Source organism: Chaetodon trifascialis, chromosome 8, assembly GCF_039877785.1.
Source record: "Chaetodon trifascialis isolate fChaTrf1 chromosome 8, fChaTrf1.hap1, whole genome shotgun sequence".
In the NCBI taxonomy this organism is placed as follows: Eukaryota; Metazoa; Chordata; class Actinopteri; order Chaetodontiformes; family Chaetodontidae; genus Chaetodon; species Chaetodon trifascialis.
The window spans coordinates 21,590,485-21,608,223 of record NC_092063.1 but is presented as its reverse complement, the minus strand read 5'-3'; the positions used below and the strand labels follow the sequence as shown (position 1 = coordinate 21,608,223).

At 44.1% G+C, this 17,739-nt stretch overlaps 1 protein-coding gene across 6 annotated transcripts in view; it reads right to left on the bottom strand.

Moving 5' to 3' along the window:
- The window catches only part of agrn (agrin), a 240,347-nt gene that overhangs the window by 76,263 nt on the left and 146,345 nt on the right, over positions 1-17,739 (bottom strand). For all 6 annotated transcript variants that reach the window (XM_070968416.1, XM_070968417.1, XM_070968419.1 and 3 more), the window contains 3 exons: positions 6,727-6,951; positions 4,441-4,665; positions 1,648-1,854 (listed from right to left, as the gene is read on the bottom strand). In XM_070968416.1, coding sequence (XP_070824517.1) covers positions 1,648-1,854; positions 4,441-4,665; positions 6,727-6,951 — 657 coding nt within the window. The remainder of the gene's footprint in view (positions 1-1,647; positions 1,855-4,440; positions 4,666-6,726; positions 6,952-17,739) is intronic.

Here is a 17,739-nt window from a genome sequence, read left to right as displayed (position 1 = left end):
AAAAGGTCCGCACCAGTGATTTTTTGGTTTGGTTTGAACCAAATAAGGCAGGTGTGAATGCGCCCTTAGTGGGCGTTCTGCAAAACCCCTGGATACACTCACTGACAGAGTTTATTGGCGTTCAATGCAGTTAAGCTTAGTGAAATACTAGTGATGACATATAAGCTATGGTTCAGGTTAAGCAACCAAGAAAACCTAGTTAAGGTGAAGGAAAGATTGTGATTACGGCTAAAAAGAGTGAACAATAACTGCTGCTCATCCAGCAACCCTGAATCTCTTGACTGTTGTAATGAAGACAATCTGTGTTGGCCAGTGTCTACACTCAGAGATCATCATCAGAACATTTCATATCTACTACTTATGTCTTCATTTTCAGGTTGCAGCTACATGTAGTGAACACTGATTTGGCTACCCTCAGAACTGCAGTTTTTCTACCTTCTCAGCCAACAAAGGTGGCTGAAGATCTCACTTGAATCTTAAGCTATTTTTAGCTTTACCTGCTTTCAATTGTTGAAAGGTAAAACTAAAAGGACTGGATATAAGGGATTCCAAAGGATTCAGCAAAATGCAGTTGAACTCTGACCTCAAAGTGTAGCTTTTATGCTCAGAAATAGTCTGAAGCTGAGCTTTGTGCATTCATCGGGCAGTTGCAAGCTTTTGTGAGATAGTCCTGATGATAGAGGGAGGGACTGTTCGGGAAGCAGTGAGGTCAGGAGCTGGCATGCACTGTGACATGCAGAGAGAGAGGAGTCAGAGATGAGCAGCGGTTAGGAACAGGACAGGCTTTTCAGGTTGACAGGGAAGGCAACAGAGAGCAGGGAGAGAGGAAGACTTCTCCAACCTCATGGGTCACATCTTTGCGGGAGGGTAAACAGAATAAAGGACCTTATTGACACAAAGGGAGACACATAGAGACAAAAAGAGTGAGAGGAAAAAGACAGCAGTACAAGACCCCTCCTGTTAGGTCCTTCTGGAGCGAGGAGAAGGGCTTCACCCCTCAGAATCCGCCTGATGAGGTCGCCCACTGGGTGACCCCACTTTCCACCTGCAGCCAGACAGCCAGGAAGACGGCCACATGGACAAAGACAGACAGACAGACTGACTGACGCACTGAAACAAGAAAGAATAGCTTTTTATACAAGAAAAAGCAACACACAAGACAAACAGACAAAGACAGAGGAGGAGAAAAGAAAAGCCACCCAAGTGGAAGACTGGCACGAGTGAAGGGGGAGAAGACAGAGAGCGGATGAATGAAACATGAAGGTGGCGTTTCATTTTGAGTGTGTGTTCGAGATGGAGGGGTGAAGCGTGACAGGGGTGAGGAGATGGATGGGAGGTGAACGAGTGGAGAAGTGAAGGCACAGTTCCTATAAGGAAGGCGTGCACGTCGCGTTGGTTCGAGTTGCCCCAACCCCCCTTCAGAGAGCATCACTGAACCATTTCAGACACTTTTCAGTAAAGTTTCAAGTACAAGACAAGTTCATACAGTTAGCCAAGGAGATACAGAAGAAAAAACACACTGAATATGCATTAGAATCAGCAGTGGATTACAAAGAAGAAGAGAGGGATTGACAGGAAACAGAATTCGTCCCTGCAAAGGCCCAAAGCAGCCATTAGCCCTCTTTCCCAGCCTCCTGCTCCACTCACCACAGGGCCCCTGGTGCTTGATGGGGATGAGGGACTTGCTCAGACACTCCGCCTTGCGCCTAAGACAGTCGTTGGTGTAGGTGCGGCCGTCCTTGCCGCACACGGGCTTGTAGGTGCCGTCACACTCGATGGGATCGCAGGAGCAGCGGGCGTTCAGCTGTTCCACGAGACACACAGCGTTGAAGAGACACTCCTCCTGACAGTCATCTGGAAGGGGAAGATGAGGGTAGAAAAGACATTAATCGAAGATCTATGGATCGTCTGTCCCTGCTCAGTCCTATTCAGAGTTAACCTTAACCCAGCTACCGTACCTCTAGTAAGGAAGCATCAAATTCATTCTATTTCTCCTCTCAGTTCTTCAGGTTTTCCTTTAATTTGTCACCCATCTGCATAGACACTGATAAGGCTTTCTAGAGCTGCTTCCAACTGCCAATTTTCTACTAGTGTGGCAGACTGATCACCACAGACGAAAGGACAACAGAAGTACTCAGCAAGCGTAAAAAAACGCATTTCAAGCTAGCAAAGATTGTTCTTCCTGCTGTGTGACACTGCTGGTCCAACCACGCGGAAATAAATCAGTTTTCATCCAAACAGTAATCACTTGTTAGGGTGGACTGAAGTCACTGGTAGTGCGTGTAAAAGCTTTTCTTTTAGCAGCAGAGGTAAAACCTTTTCTCAGAAATACATGAAATTGACTTACCCACACATCAGAAATGAAAACATATTAGTTAATTGAGCAATAACACAGCACAGTAAGTAGAAGAATCTAAGGGCATGTTCACAATAACAGTAATTAAAATTACAACTGAATTATGGAGAAGCAGTACAGTAGGAGTATGAGTAACAAATGACCGATCAGATAAATCAGATTTAAAGTGATGTTTAAGGGTGTTTTGGGTGTTCATTATTCCATTGCCGCTTTCTTTCAAAGGACAATAGGTGAGAAAAAAAAGGTAATTGGTTCATTTTTAGAAAAGCAACAGTCGTGTTTTTTGCTGAAGTTCAGAGGAATTCTCTGAAAGCTGGAAAAGTAATGTACCATTGTGACAGAAATGATTGCTCTTGGCACACAAGGGACTGCATCATGAAAAAGTGACAGTATTACATGTTATTGAAATGTAGCAGCTTCAGTTATTGTATTAATTTTATTACAATGGTACCCATGGTAACATATTCTATGAAGTGACACTTAATAACATCGTGATGGACTGTTAATACATGTTCTTTGGGCACGCAACCCAGGATAGCCCAGAATGGAGATCAGGTTTGCTGTACGCCCATCTAACTTTATAATAAAGTTCCACAATAACTCAAACTCAAAATTTTAATATTAAGGTCAAGTTAAAGTCTAAACTATTATATTCATCACATTTTGACTCGCTAAGCAGAAATCTACTGCAGAAATTATGAAAAAAGAAAGAAATACTGGTAATGTGAAATGGCAAATTTGCCATTGAAGTGAGAAAATCCAATTTGAAGCAGGCCTCTGTTCTGGAGGCGCTCACTAGGCTTCGAATTTATTTCATTCCTGATCAGTGGATCAAATTTGTACAGCAATTCAATTGCTTCTTCTCTTTTCTTTAAAAGCCTGTCATGCCACACTTAATTACATTGCTGCTGTATCTGAGTGAGAGGGCTACAAGGATGTGCAATGTCATGGCTACAAGTCGAAATGGCCATTTTCATTAGATACCAATTTGTAATTTGCTTAGGGATATGATTTCATGGATCTCTGTTTTAAATTGAATTATTCTTTCATTTGAAAAGGCGCAGCAGAAAAGGGGAAAAAAGAAGCAAAAAACGTTCACCCTCTTGCTCACACACATGCACATGACGACACACGCACATACTGACATGCAAACACAAACTCACAACGCTACTTAGAGCGGGATTTGTGCAGTTTTAAGCCCTCACATTCCTCCATCAGCCTGTCAGCCTCAGCAAATGGGAGAAGCAGTGTGTGTCTAAGAAGTGTGTATCAGCCTTCATTGTTGACTACACCAAAGGGAGTCCTGCAGTGATCTATTCTTGTCTTTGGCCTTGTCAGGGGTCTCAGTAAATGGGTGGGGGTCTCCGCACATCACTGCCGTAAACCAACACAGCTGCGGCTTTGCAAGGCCCCGTCGACAACACAGCAGGAAAATTGGATTTCCTCCGATGGCTATCAGACGTACAGTAAAAGCTGACAGCTCTTTGTTGACTAAGGCTTAAACCCCCTGTTCTAATAGCACAGATAACAGCCTTGGAGGCTCTTATCAGGCTGGAGGAGGCTACTGCTAGCATGGATCCAGTACAGACCCCGAGACCTCGAAGTCATTTAGTATTTCTGTGCCATGCAGTGGAACACAGTTACAGAGTGAGATTCTGATGCCGCTTCACCCACAACTGCTCAAAATGTAGGAAGAAATCATGTGAAATATGTTTGCATATATGTCAGCTTCATGACTGTTCTGCTGACTGTCTGTTGAGTTTTTATCAACTTTTGATGCTGGTTTGCCTTAATTAAATCATGGACTATTTTTGTTCAGTAGGCCCTTGATTGCAATGAATTTGGACACAAAGTTTTCAATAATTCACTGCATCATTGCTGCTGTTTGAAGGAAACAGGACACGAGACTTTGAAGGCTGCAGTTGTGTTCTTTCTGGAGCATTGTGGCCGGACTATTTTTGCACACTTTTCGAAAGTGACCACAGTCGACCGAAAAGTCTGTCGTTATGTACGTCACATGTTCATATTCAGGATGCTTTCATAGTACTAGAATTAGAGAGCACTAGAGTGCTATCTGCCCTTACCCAGCCGTCTGCAACGTCCTGAATGGATCTTCCTGAGCTTGATGCCTTTCTGCATGCCCGTTGACGTCATGGCACACTCGCTGGGGTAGGTTTGGCCGTCGCTGGCGCACAGAGGCTCATTACCCGGAGGGCACGACTCCGGCAGGCCAAAGAGGAGGGGCTGGCGGGTGAGAGCCTCCACCCGGCACATCTTGTTCAGACTGTTCTTAGTGTCTTTACACGGGTCTGTGAAGATACGGACATTCATGAATACAAGCTTCAGTGCAGCACAGTATGTAGTGCAATTTGTTTTCTGGAATAACTAAAGAATTTGTTTATGTCAATCAGACCCTGGAGCAGTGGACACAAAGACTTTAATCAAAAATATCTCCATCCAGTTTCTCTGCCACAAACCGAACAGCAATACCTGAGCAAAAAAATAAAAATAAAATAAGAGGATATTATGTGTGCTGGCTTTCCTTCCAAAGGAACGTTCCTTTTAGAGCTTTGGTAAGCCTGTTTTGAATTGCACTGGACAAAATATACCTGTAATATGTTTCAGGCCAACTCATCATCTCAGTATAGGTTGACTGCATTATCTTGTGTTTGTTTGACAATACTTAGTTGTAATCTACTAAATTCAGAGAGAGAGATGAGACAGGAGAAAACTAAGAAAGGGGAGAGGAGACATGATCCTCCATCATTGCTGCTCCACAGATATTATCAGTGACCCAGCAGCTGAGAGCAGCTCAGAGTGGGACCTTGGATGCGAAAGGAAGACAAGGAAATGGATGAAGAGACAATCGGTTTGATTTGCTCCCCGGCGCCTCCCTCCTTCCAGAGGAGCATCGGTCTGGCACACTCGGCCGTATCAGTCCGTGATCATAATGGAATTGGTTTATGGATGTGTGGGGCGGGGGTGTTACTCCTTGAAACAGGAGCCCAGGCTTTATCCTGCTCGCCACGCTTTCAGCATGTGGGAAGACAAAAGATTTATGTAGCACCGTGACATATCAAATCACTGCCAAGCTGATGGCGAGTCATTCAAAACACACCAAGGATGAAACACCCTCTCATCAGGAGGGGAGCAGAAAGGAGAAGATAGAGAAAGAGAGAATAAGGGGAAATGGTTTCCAAAGACCTCTGGCAGGGATACAAAGAGGGACAATGTGGGGACATAAAAAGGGACACAGTGTTTTGGCTGAGGAGGGCGGCTAGGAGTGACCGCGGCCAGGGATTGTTTTTTTGTCAGCACAATGCAAAGGTTTGCAGACCAAAGCAACCAAGCAAACTGGGGTTTTATCGTAATGCATGCAGTGTCTCTGCATTACGCACTGCCTCACCCGCCAGCCAGACCATTATCTGAGAGAAAGACCATTACCTCCCATTAACTGAGAAGAACAGCTTCCAGGATCCATGCTTTCCTCTAGCTGGGCAAGTAGGGTAATTACAAAAAGAATGGCTTGTTTGCTGCAAAAACTAGCAGAGCAGATAAATCAGCTGCATTTGTCTGGCTAAGGCTACGACTTGAAAGAGTGGAGGCTTTATATGAATGGCTGTAGGAAGATTTAGAGGACCATCGGGCTGACTTGTCTCCTGAGCATCGGCCCTCCCCGGGGAGGACGGGGCAGCTCAGGTCACTTTGGCCGACTCAGGCTGGATTTATACAACCAACCTTCCGCCAGCGGTCCTGCACATCCATCTCTCGTTGCCCACCACCCTTCTCTGTCTCCTGGAGGCTGCCACTGCTAAGAGACAGAGCTCGTGTCTGCTGTTCTTTCCCTGCATCTGGCTTGCCACCACAAAAAAACAAAACAGAAACAAGCGAACAAAACCCTCCCCCCGAAAACTCAAAGTTGAGACCCTTGGGAGCAAACAAGCATCGCCCTATGATAACAGGGATGTGCATAAGGCTGGGCCTGACGAAAACGACAGCTCTGAAGACCTACTTAGAGAAATCAACTCTTCGCACCACAGGAGTACCTGTGTGAAGCAAAGCAACCCACATGAAAAATGAGAATTAGCAGAGGTGTGCTATCAGTGAAAGGGATATGTGAGGGGGAAACACCACAAGCTGGAGGTGGTAAATAGAGTGAAGAGAGGAAAGGAGATGAGCAGAGAACAGAGGGAAACAGTAGTAGTCCCAGCATCTCAAAGGTGAGGGTTTCCCAACTTTATCATTGCACATTTAATATCTCATCAACCAAATTTTGATGATAGTACCTTGATGCTGTGAGAAATGATGATGGGCTCTAGACTAAATCAATCAATCAATGATTAAAATAATCCTGAGCGGAGAGAGCTTACCGCAGTGCCCTTGGTACTGCACTCGTATGTTCTTCTGGTTCTTGCAGGCGTGCTGATGCAGTTCACACTCGTTGGGGTAGTCCTTTCCATCGCTGCCGCACACTGTCTGCTCGGGTTTGCCCTCGCAACCGAGGGGGCACATGCATTTAGCTGACAAGCCATCTGACGACTGGACGCAGGTGCTGCCGTAGCTGCAGGTCACCTCAGTGCAGGGGTCCTTCAGAGCTGTGGGACACACATGAAGACAACTTTTAGTCCAAAGCAGGGGGCTTCTTACATTGAAGAACACACCTGTCAACCTGCTGCACTCCAGGACACTCACCGCTACTGTACACTGGAGAGCATCGTGGATGACAGACCACCTTATTTTATTGGCTGCTGGAGCACTTTTGGAAGCTCGGCACAGTTATTCTGGGTTTGAAGAACTACTTGACACCCCTGGGTAAGGACGCACCGCCATAGCTGTCTACTCGTACAAACAAGTTGCTTTTCATTTCGCAGCACAGCATGAATTGATTCAGGAGCTTTGCATTCGCAACACATTCACTATTGCTATGCCTGAGCATGCTTTAATCGCCACGGCTGAAAAGCGACCCTCTGAATATTTACCTTTCTGCAAATGAGGCTGAGAGGGAGGAGGGGAGGAGGAAGAGAGGAGAAGTGCCCCCCCTCCCCTGAGGACAGTTTCCCCCCTAATTAAACAGCGTGCCACTTGTCGCTGAGTGACTCATTCCAATGATAGGAGAGGGTGCAACTTTTAATTTCATTTGTGTTCACCACTGACGGGGCTTTCGTGGGTTTCATATGCACGACAAAAGACGGCCATCAGATTACCACCACTGTCATCCTCACTGCATGATACATATTTATTACTGCCATGGACAAACATGCTTTCCCTTGAGAGAGAAGCCGAACATCGGCAGCCCTCTCATTTCCTAAGGCCGCCACTTTTAGAATAAATATTTACCCATGTGCGATATTATCCCCTCTTTTGTTACAACCAGCATGAATGAATTTAATTTAAAGGAGGGGGGCATATATTAAATCTCAAATTCTAAGCTGTGTATTTTGTTTTTCTCTCTTACCTCTCATCATTTTGAAGAAAAAAACAATAATGTGTTTCAGGTTTGTCTTTTCTGAAAATGTGATGCGCTCTTTCGGGATGGAACGGCACTGCCTTGTTAATAAGAGACTGGAATGTGTGCAGACATATATTATGGATGTGTAAGGAGACAAGAGTGCTACCAGGAGCGCTCTTGATCAAAGGATATCCCCCCACCTCGCTTTCCTCATCTTCATGACACATCCCCCCCACGCCCATTTCTTTTCCGGTCTCTCCTACCGCGGTCTTTTGAGGCTTGGTGCGTTAGACTCGTTAACGAACCGGCTCCCGTCCCCCCATTCTAGATTTTTCCTGTATCGCAGCACATATGACAAAGACACAGTGACAAAGAGACTTCAAAAGTACCTTCAAAATAAAGTACTAAATTACAGCTCTAACTAAGGCAGACAGAAAATGACTTACTGAAATCATAAGTCATTGTGAGCCATTGATGGTGGCTTAATGGCAGTCAATGTGGACTAGATAGCAATTGTGACACTTGGCCTCTAATTTCAGTCTAATCATATGAACAATGAGACAATGATGACCTGTGGGAAACAGTGCTGCAGTAATGTCCTTGTTGTATCTGCCAGAGCAGGTAAAAGGTCATGTTAAATCACAGCAGCAGCAGTACACAGTTTGCATTTACAATAGTTTGGGCTCTTGTTATGAGGCGTGCAGTACCAGTGGAAATGACCTTGAAAGGCATACTGTTTTGATGCAACTGCTGCTGGGAAATAGGAGGAGGAGGTATGTGTCCTGACAAGAAGAAGCACCTTGTCAGAGCGTTTACGATTTCTGGAAAAAGCTCGTTGTTACGGCGGAGGCGGCAGTCGCAGCTAGCGAGGAAGAGGAGGGAGATGAAGGAGAAGCCCAGTGATTCACCTCACCTGCAGAGAGGGGCCCCTGTTTGCTTTGAGACAGTAAACAGCGCCCTTGTGCTTCTTGATCTCATTAAATAATGGCCCAGGCTTTCTCTCTCACTACCCCAGCCTTCTTTTCCCCGGAGCAAAGCTGGCGTGTTGACAGGCAAAGGGAGGGTGGGGGCGATAGTAAGGGGCACGAGTGCTAGGTAGAATAGGATGGGGAGGTGGGGGCTCTTGATTTGAATGCTAACGGGGGCCGATTTGGATACGAAGCGCAGCCTCGATGAGGCGTTAGTGCAGATAAGCCTCCCTTCTCAGACTCAGACAAGCAGGCAAATTGCCTGGGTGAATGTGATCGGTGTAACAAGCCCAAAAAAAAAAAAAAGAAAGAAAGAAAGGAGAAAAAAACCCTCAGCACGCTCACCACAGCAAACTTCAGGGAGTTCTCGTTTATATTTTCTCATTATTATCATGAGAAACGTGGCAAAAAAAGAAGAGGAGAAAGCAGGGAGCTGGAAGAGTCAGCAGAGCTGGCTTCGCTAAATTACAATGATCCTCGCTGCCAATTAGATCAGTCTCCCTCGCTGGAGTAAAACTCAGTGAGGTTTCCACTGCAAGGATAATGAGAAAAAAGGCAGATAAGGATACAGATAGACAGAGATAAAGACACAAAGTGACACAGACGCATTCCAGCACAAACACAGAGAGATGACATCTCTAGCTTATGGTGAGGGAAGGAGAAGTCATCCCAAAGGCCAGCTGGCATTCTGGGGCCCAATTAAAAGAATTTTCCTTATGTGCACGTACTCTCTTTTATACGCCAGCAGGCTTTTCAGCGAGACTAAATCTTTATTTGCACATTTATTTACAGTGTATTTTCTAAAATCCAGCTATTATTGAAAGCACTCTGGACTCATTCCTGTCAGTCCATCACACTTGGACCCGCATTCGATTGGATCTTTTTACTGAACAATGGCTCCAATTCTTCTAATCACAGGCATGCAGCATTTGAATGGACACACCTCCTGGAATATCTACACTCAGCAGGTTTGCTTCATTTGATTCAGAGGGCCGGCATTGTCTGCCAGTTGGGGATGTATTGTGACTAGACTACCAGCGTGCCTAATTGTCTATTCATGTGCTGTGGTGGTTCCTGGATACACACCTTCACACACACAGTGCAGACTGAAGGCAAAACTATGCAGCGTGAGTGCATATAAAGTGAAAGCAAAGACACAAACAGACACAAATACAGGAAAAGCTTGTGCTTATTTGGAAGCTTTATGACTTTAGTTCATGTGTACAGACAGCAGAAGGAAAGGAGAGGTGTCTGGAGGAAAAATATTCAAGAGATTGATGCATCAGTGGAAGGTCCAGTCATTTCTAGACAGACACGCTCAACACGCGCACGCTAGCAGGGTACAGCTAGCCTCTTACAGTTAAGAAGTACCTAATATGTTGGGAAAAATAAACGCGCAAAAGCACTTCAGCAGTCACTCTTCCTCATTCACAAACAAGTGGACATGCAAGACGCAAAGAATTACGTGACTTTCCCGAATCCATTTGAGCTGCAGATATGAGGAACTTTTGAAGAAAATTTTAAATCGTATTTTTCTGCCAGCTCTGAATGTCTCCGTTTTACCCGGGTCTGTTTTTCCCCTCATGCATAAAAACTTAGCATTTATCTTTAAATGTTTTACTGCAATAAAACAGAATTTATTTACATATTAAAACATATTTCAAACTGTAAACAAAATAATATTTCTATTTGTAGCTGCACAGTTTGGTGAAGAGCTGCCGGAGTGTTAGTGGTGGTACTTGTATGGTAGTTTAATTATTATGCAAGTATGAGAGCTGAACCTTCGGCACGATACTGAAGAGCAGGTGACGAGGGGTGATGTCTCCCTGAAAAGTGGGACAGAGGGGTTTTGAAAGATGGGGGATTACAGTGATCCTCTCCCCTCTCATCTCTCCCCCTGGCAGCCAGCAGACAGCCAGGCAGGTGGGGAGCTCTGCTGCTCTCTGATCCACTCTTTTGTGCTGTAGTTTATTAATGCTTCATTAGGGACAGGGAGCTGTCAGTGCCATGCTGGTTTTCCTGCTGCCCTGCTGCCAAGGCACCAGTCGCAGCCCAGGTACGTGTGTGTGTGTGTGTGTGTGTGGAGATTGTGTGTATTCATATATGCCAGTGCACGTTTACAGGCAGCCATGGAGTTCAGATAAGTCTACAAGTGAGTTTGAGATATGTACGCATGTGTATCTGTGCATGCATGCGTGTGTGTGTGTGTGTGTGTGTGTGTGTGTGTGTGTGTGTGTGTGTGTGTGTGTGTGTGTGTGTGTGTGTGTGTGTGTGTGTGTGGTGTACCCTGTTGTGCTGGTAGTGATAAGGGATGGTGCAGGGGGTTGGAGAGCTAATCAAATGCAATGATGCGATGTGGGGGGACTTGGCAGTGTGTGTTCTAATCAAGACCCCCTCCTCTCCTCCCTATCACCAGCAGGAGAAGAAGAAGACGAAGAAGAGAAAAAGATAGTGGAAAAGAGAGAGACTGTGACAGAGAGAGGAAGACAGCAATGATGGCAGGGAGTTAAAAAGTCGGTGAGAAAATACTGCGAGAGCAGAGCAGAAAAAGAGGAGACACTTGCAAGAAGACATGCGGACATCAGACTTTTAGAGTCAACAGTTAAACATTTTGGGAAATACCAGCAGGCTTATTTGCTTTCTGTCCATGAATGAGGCAATTGGACAGGAAATGATGCATTTCACAATAAAAAAAACACAATTTGATTGACAAGTGATGCCAGCCATGTGAAAGACTGAGCAAAAAAATCAAAGAATAAATATGTGGGTGGTTTAAACAAAGAAGTGGACAAACAAGCGAGGAAAGGCTTAAAGTTCAGAAGTAAGAAGTAGACGGAGAGGAGAAGCGTGCAGAAGCGAGATAAGGGAAAGGGTCCGAACGGGAGCAAGAAAAAGGCTGTATGGAACGGTCAGAAAATAAACCAGATTAACAGACAAGATCATTATAGAGACAAAGATCCAAGAACTAAATATGGATGAGAATATGCAGCCAGACATCCAAACCCAGTGATGGGGAGCAGGAGGCAGGGACTGAGGGAAGGCCAAAGGATTAACAGTCCTACACACCTCTCCAACATGCTGTCAGCACACACACACACACACACACACACACACACACACACACACACACACGCACACACACGTACATGCATCCCTTCACTTTCTCTACTGTGAGGCCAATAGCTGGAAGATGATTCTCTGTGTTTGATGTAGTTCTTCAAAGAACTCCATTGAACTGCAGCTGTTGCTCTCTTTTACACGCTCTGCTGTTTTACCCTTGAGAATGGAAAATGAACCACAAAAAGCCCTCATCACACTCCAGTTTGCTGGCCACACACTCGCAGCGGTGTGTGAGTGAGAGTACAGTATGTTGGACAGTGCTGGTCTGGACAGTTTTGAAACCGAGATTTGGCCGATGCAAAACTGAGGCTGAAAAACCTTTGAGGGGACAAAAGATGGAGACAATATTGGAGACAATAACATTTTTCAAGTGAAAAAAGATAAATGTTTAAGAAAAACAGAAGCGACAGATTGTGAAATACTAAAATGTTGCAATGCTGCAAGGTCTTAAGATTTCAAAATAGTCAATTTTGTAGCGTGGCTGTCATTTTCCAGTGGAAGATATCTCATGCTTGAAAGATGCAGTAAAGCACAGGTGGGGTGCTGGAATGACTACACAGGGCCCATTTATTCTGCTGAGTGACAGAAAGAAGGCAAGATGGGATTAAATCGTCTGGATGTGGCATTTCTGACAAACACAGACAGAGATGTATGGGTCTTTGAAAGGACAGAGCACAACTTAAGTAAAAACACTTCAATTCTTCAGTTAAACATCAGCGAATATCAAAGCCCAAATTTGGAGACGCACATGGAACCCTGAGCCGTTGCACTGCCAGACTGAAAAGAGCATCGCCACAACCATTTTATCTTATGTGTGATCATCTGAACGATGAAAAAAAAATCTTTAAAGACACTCCTCCAAGGGGAAATTTGTGGTTTTCTCACCCCTCTATAGGTCGGATGTTAACTACAGAGTAGAAACCCTGCAGCTGGTGAGACTGACGCAAGATGTGAAGAGTTTATTGAATCTGGAAGGAACAATATCACATATTCTAGTAAACAGCTGATTGATTGAATTTGCCACATTGACGCTGTGCATCTTTACACACAGTATGAACACAGGATGGTGGCGGGGAATGAGATTTTGTGGTTTCCAGGTGACAGTGTCTGTCCATGATCATATGCTTAAGAAGTATTGACAGGAAATATTAACATCTGAAATGTTACAGGCACAGTATGTCTTTTCTGCATCTAGGTGATGATGTATTTTGTTGTTGTTTATGATCTATCTCCACTGTGTTTGGAGGGATTTCTGTGTGTAAAAACAAAGCTGTGATGATGACCATCCTGTCAAAAACAAAGATGTAATCTTGCATTGGGATTTATGTTTTTAGGCCAGTTTTGAAAGTGCCCTCAGCATCTTCCTAAAGGAGGATGGCTATACATCATGTGACAAACCATCCTGACAGTTAAAGTATTCCAACTCAGTTTATTCCAGACCTGTAATCCATATAACAAGCTAAAAGAGATAAAAGATAAGAAGAAAAGGCAGGCAACACTCGCTGATGGACAGCCTCTTTAACCTCGGGGCCTCCCTGTCACCTTAATGGCCTACGGAAAAAAGTCAGTATTGCCTATTGGAAAAACATCAGTGCTTGTACCAAGAGCTGTGCTTTGTGGAATAATGCTGAGATCTCAGTGCCAAAATAAGTCAGAGATGCTATTAACTGCTCATTTGTTTACCTCTTTAAGGCCAGGATCACACATAATCAATAATGCATTTATGTTGTTTTAACTCGTAGAGCTCTATGCCAGGCACCCCTGGATCAAATGGAGTGAGATGAAAGTCATTAGACCCAGTTAGCAGATTTAGCATTACGGCAAACATTTACACCGCAGCTACGGCTCACTGATGAAATGTTTTCATTCCTGAAATAACAGACAGGAGAATCACTAATGAATAAATAAACCCCATGTCCAAAACACAGTTATGGCCACAAACTGACGACCAAATGAAAACAGAAGATGCTGACGTCATTGAACTTCCATCAGCGAGCAGCGAATTCAGAATGTCAGCCTGGCTGCAGGAAGAGGGACGAGTACTCATGTGGGCTAAGCGGCGCATATGCAGCAAGTTTCCTTTCATTAGCCCCTGATTAGCAGGAGCTGGTGGTGGTGGGCAGCTAAAATCAGCACTGATGTGCAGTGAAGCGTTGGCTAATCATACTTGGCCTTTGCCACCAACACTTGTTAATGAGTGACGGCCGCTGGGTGCAATATGCTGTGTAGAGCGGCTAAAAAGTCAGTTACAGCATGTGCTTGTCCTCCACATGAACACAGGCGCATCTGTGTGAAGACAAACAGGATCTATGTGAATGCATGGTGATCAGTACAGCAAATGTAATGCTCCTACATGGCGTGGAGCTGAGAGGGAGGGGCCCAGGAACAGACAGATCCTGCATAGTGTATATTTAAAGTCTGATAATTCACTGAAGACCAGTTACATCTATTGCCATTTGATGAAAGCTGTTCTACAGTCAGTGGTTCCCAACCTGGAGGTCAGGGCTTCAAAATGAATGAAAAACACCAAATTTCTTTCCATGCTTTTCTCAAACCTTCAGCAGAGTTTTACCTCTACAGGATTCTGAAAACATATTCTAAAACCAGCCATGACTTTCCCAGCGACAGTGATTATTTTGGAATAAATGGAAACACCATCAGCAACAGCTATGGAAACCTCATCAACAACAAAAAAACGAGAAATTATCTCTTGTAAGCAAATGTAGAAATGCCACAGTAATGAGAGCTTGGCACCAAAGATCGAGACTTTAATTTAAAAAATGTAAAACTCATGTAAAAAAGACCAACGTGCTGTTTATCAACTTCTAATTTTCTTTTTTACACACATGCACACGCACGCACGCACGCACGCACGCACACACACACGCTTGCAATCAGATCAAATCCCCTCAAATCAGCCTTGCAATATAGGACCCTGTTTAACATGACAACAATTTAATTTAAGCTATTTTGATAAGCCTCTCTGGGAGAGACAGAATGAAGCTGCAGGAGGAGCAGAGAGTACTGACATTTATTCAGAGCAAATAGTGGATGAAAATAACTGGGATTGATTCTCTTCCTTTTCTGGCAAGCATTATTAATGCAGGCAGGCACTGTGCATGTGGTGTGAGACTCCGCGTGTATTACTCTAATTGTGAAGAAAATTGCTGGATCTGAGAGTAAGTAAACAAAACACATTTCAAAAAGAAATTGAGGTATATTGGCCTGTCCTCACAATCCTCACAAATTTAGACTGGGGTTAATGTGATTAGGGTAAACAGCAAACAAAGCCGCATTCACATTGTTGCCACAGCATTAAGTCATATGATCAGCATCGCCGGTCAAGTGATTCTGATAAACAAAAAGAAGCTGACCTATTCGAACCTGTGAGAAACACAATTTTAATAGTGTCTTGCTTCTGTAATAAGCAGGATATTGTGTCAGGACACAGCACACAGAGGATGTGTTGAAGGAACGGGCATGCTCCACTGCAGCAAACAAAGGAAAGGGGAGTCTGTTAGCTCCTGGGTGCAAAAGCAATTCACTGTGAAATGCAAGTACAAAAACATGGCTTCTTCAAAATGAATGAATTCCAGCCACCAGGATGCAGTCATTAAGCCTTAGTAATGCAGTGCCATTCCACCACTCCTGCCACTCAGAAAACAGATAGGAAGTTACAGGTTTGAGAGGGTGACGGGGAGAGTCAGGGGGCAACAAATCACCTTTTTAAAAGAAGAAAATATTAAACTCATCATTACTATCTTTCTGTTTTCCATTGGATCATTTTAAAGTTACAATCCTTCAGATTTTCATTGAATCAAACTGCACTTTTATTACTATTTATGCTGAGTATTTCTTCATTAAAACCCATTTCACGTATTTCGTTCTGTAATTATCTCTCTATATTAGCAGTTCTCATTGTTACTGGCGGAGTCTAATATTGCTGCGTGGCAGTAGCAACTGCCCACGCATGCACGAGATTCACAAGAAATATCTATCTATCTATATATATAGATAGATAGATAAATATCCATGAACTTTATTGTTACTGTTCATAATTCCGTATAATTTATGTTACCCTCATGATTAACTGATAGCAGACAAATTAGAGCTCCAGTAAGTCACTGCTGATGGAAGCCAAACATCTCTTACTACCAGCGCTGTACATTACAAATGCATCTACATAACAAGACATGGTCATTTCCTGAGCTTTTTGTCAGCAGAACAGAATAAAATACTGAATGGGAGTAATGGAACAAGAAAGAAGAGTCACAGTGAGCTGTTAGATGAAGAATTGGAGGCAATGGGCTCCACACCTCAGACTGCTGTCACCCTGCTGCCAGCCAAAGAAACTGACTCATAAGAATCATAGGAAATGAAGGGAAAGTACAGCACCATTATTCTGTAATTGCCATAGGTTTCTACTCACAGAAATAATTTTATGTGCTTCCGGTAAAAAGGGGTTAAAACACGAAATGGTCAGAGCAAGCGCGGGTGGACAAACACCTTCTTCTGCTATGCTGTCACTCCCTCATGCACTGCTGTTCTCCCTGTATTGTACTGGACACAGCCAGTAGTTTACTCCACCTTAAGCAGTAAACTGAGACACATGAATCATCAGCATTTTTGGATCTATAAAATAGGAGAAGAGGGTCTACATGCCACGTACTTTTTTACATTTGATTGTGGCATTTCGGCGGCCACTACACATACACATTCAGAAACACTCCAGTAAAATGTCACTAAATAAATGTAGTGTACTACATAGTAATTATCCACACATTTCCTGCTTAAGCATTTCTCAGCCCTGGCCCTCTCCTCTCCTTCCCACTCAGTTAAGCACATTCACATTCCAAGCCAGGTGTAAACAGCATCTCATTAGATCGCTAACATGAACACCAGCAGCACTGTGGCTCCTGACGCCCCGGATCAATAACCGCCACACTACTTCATCTTGGCTTTAACACAAGACAATGCAAGTTGATTCACAAGGAGGCATTACACATGGCTGCTCAACAGCTGGTTTTCGTTGGCTGCTGCGGGAGAAGGTGTGAAAAAAGGTGTGAAAGCTGAACATCTGTTTGCTCATTTTAAATCAGCGCTGGTGAAATTTACAATCAATCTCCCACTGAAAGCAAGGGCCGTCTAATTTGCCCTCTACTGCCACAATGCGAACACAGCATTACTCTGGGGAGTGAATGCAGTCGATGGATGGTCCTTAAGTGAGTAGTGAGGCAGGAGTGGTCCTGTGTGTGCACCTGAAGGAGTTCAATATAAATGTGGAGTGCAAAATATAGATATATATATGTAAGATTTTCAAATATTTTTGTTAAACATTGTTTAACAACAACTGTAATAGATCATTAACAATCTCAACATGGATTCCATAATCGCGTCTCTTCTGGTGGAAAGCGTTGCAACTGGTTTCCACACGTGGTCCTTAGGGGCGTTATCTTCACAACGTCATCGAGGGGGAAAACACATACCAATCAAGTGCAGAGCGGGAGCCCAGCGGGGGAACAGGCACGGATCAGCCGCGGCCCTGTCACGGACCAGCCGGCATTTCCAGACAACAGCTAGTAAACGAATGAACTGTTGCAAATTAAGTTTTGTTTGGTGTATAGACAAGCCTGTCTCTTTCCATCTCTTCATGCCAATAAAGTCACTGGAACAGAATTTAGAGAAAGAACATTTGAGTTTATATGAGGACATGTGTCTGCATTGTGAGACATCTCCACACACACACACACACACACACACACACACACACACACACACACACACACACACACACACACACACACACACACAGAAACACATACGTATATACAGACATACAATAGAAA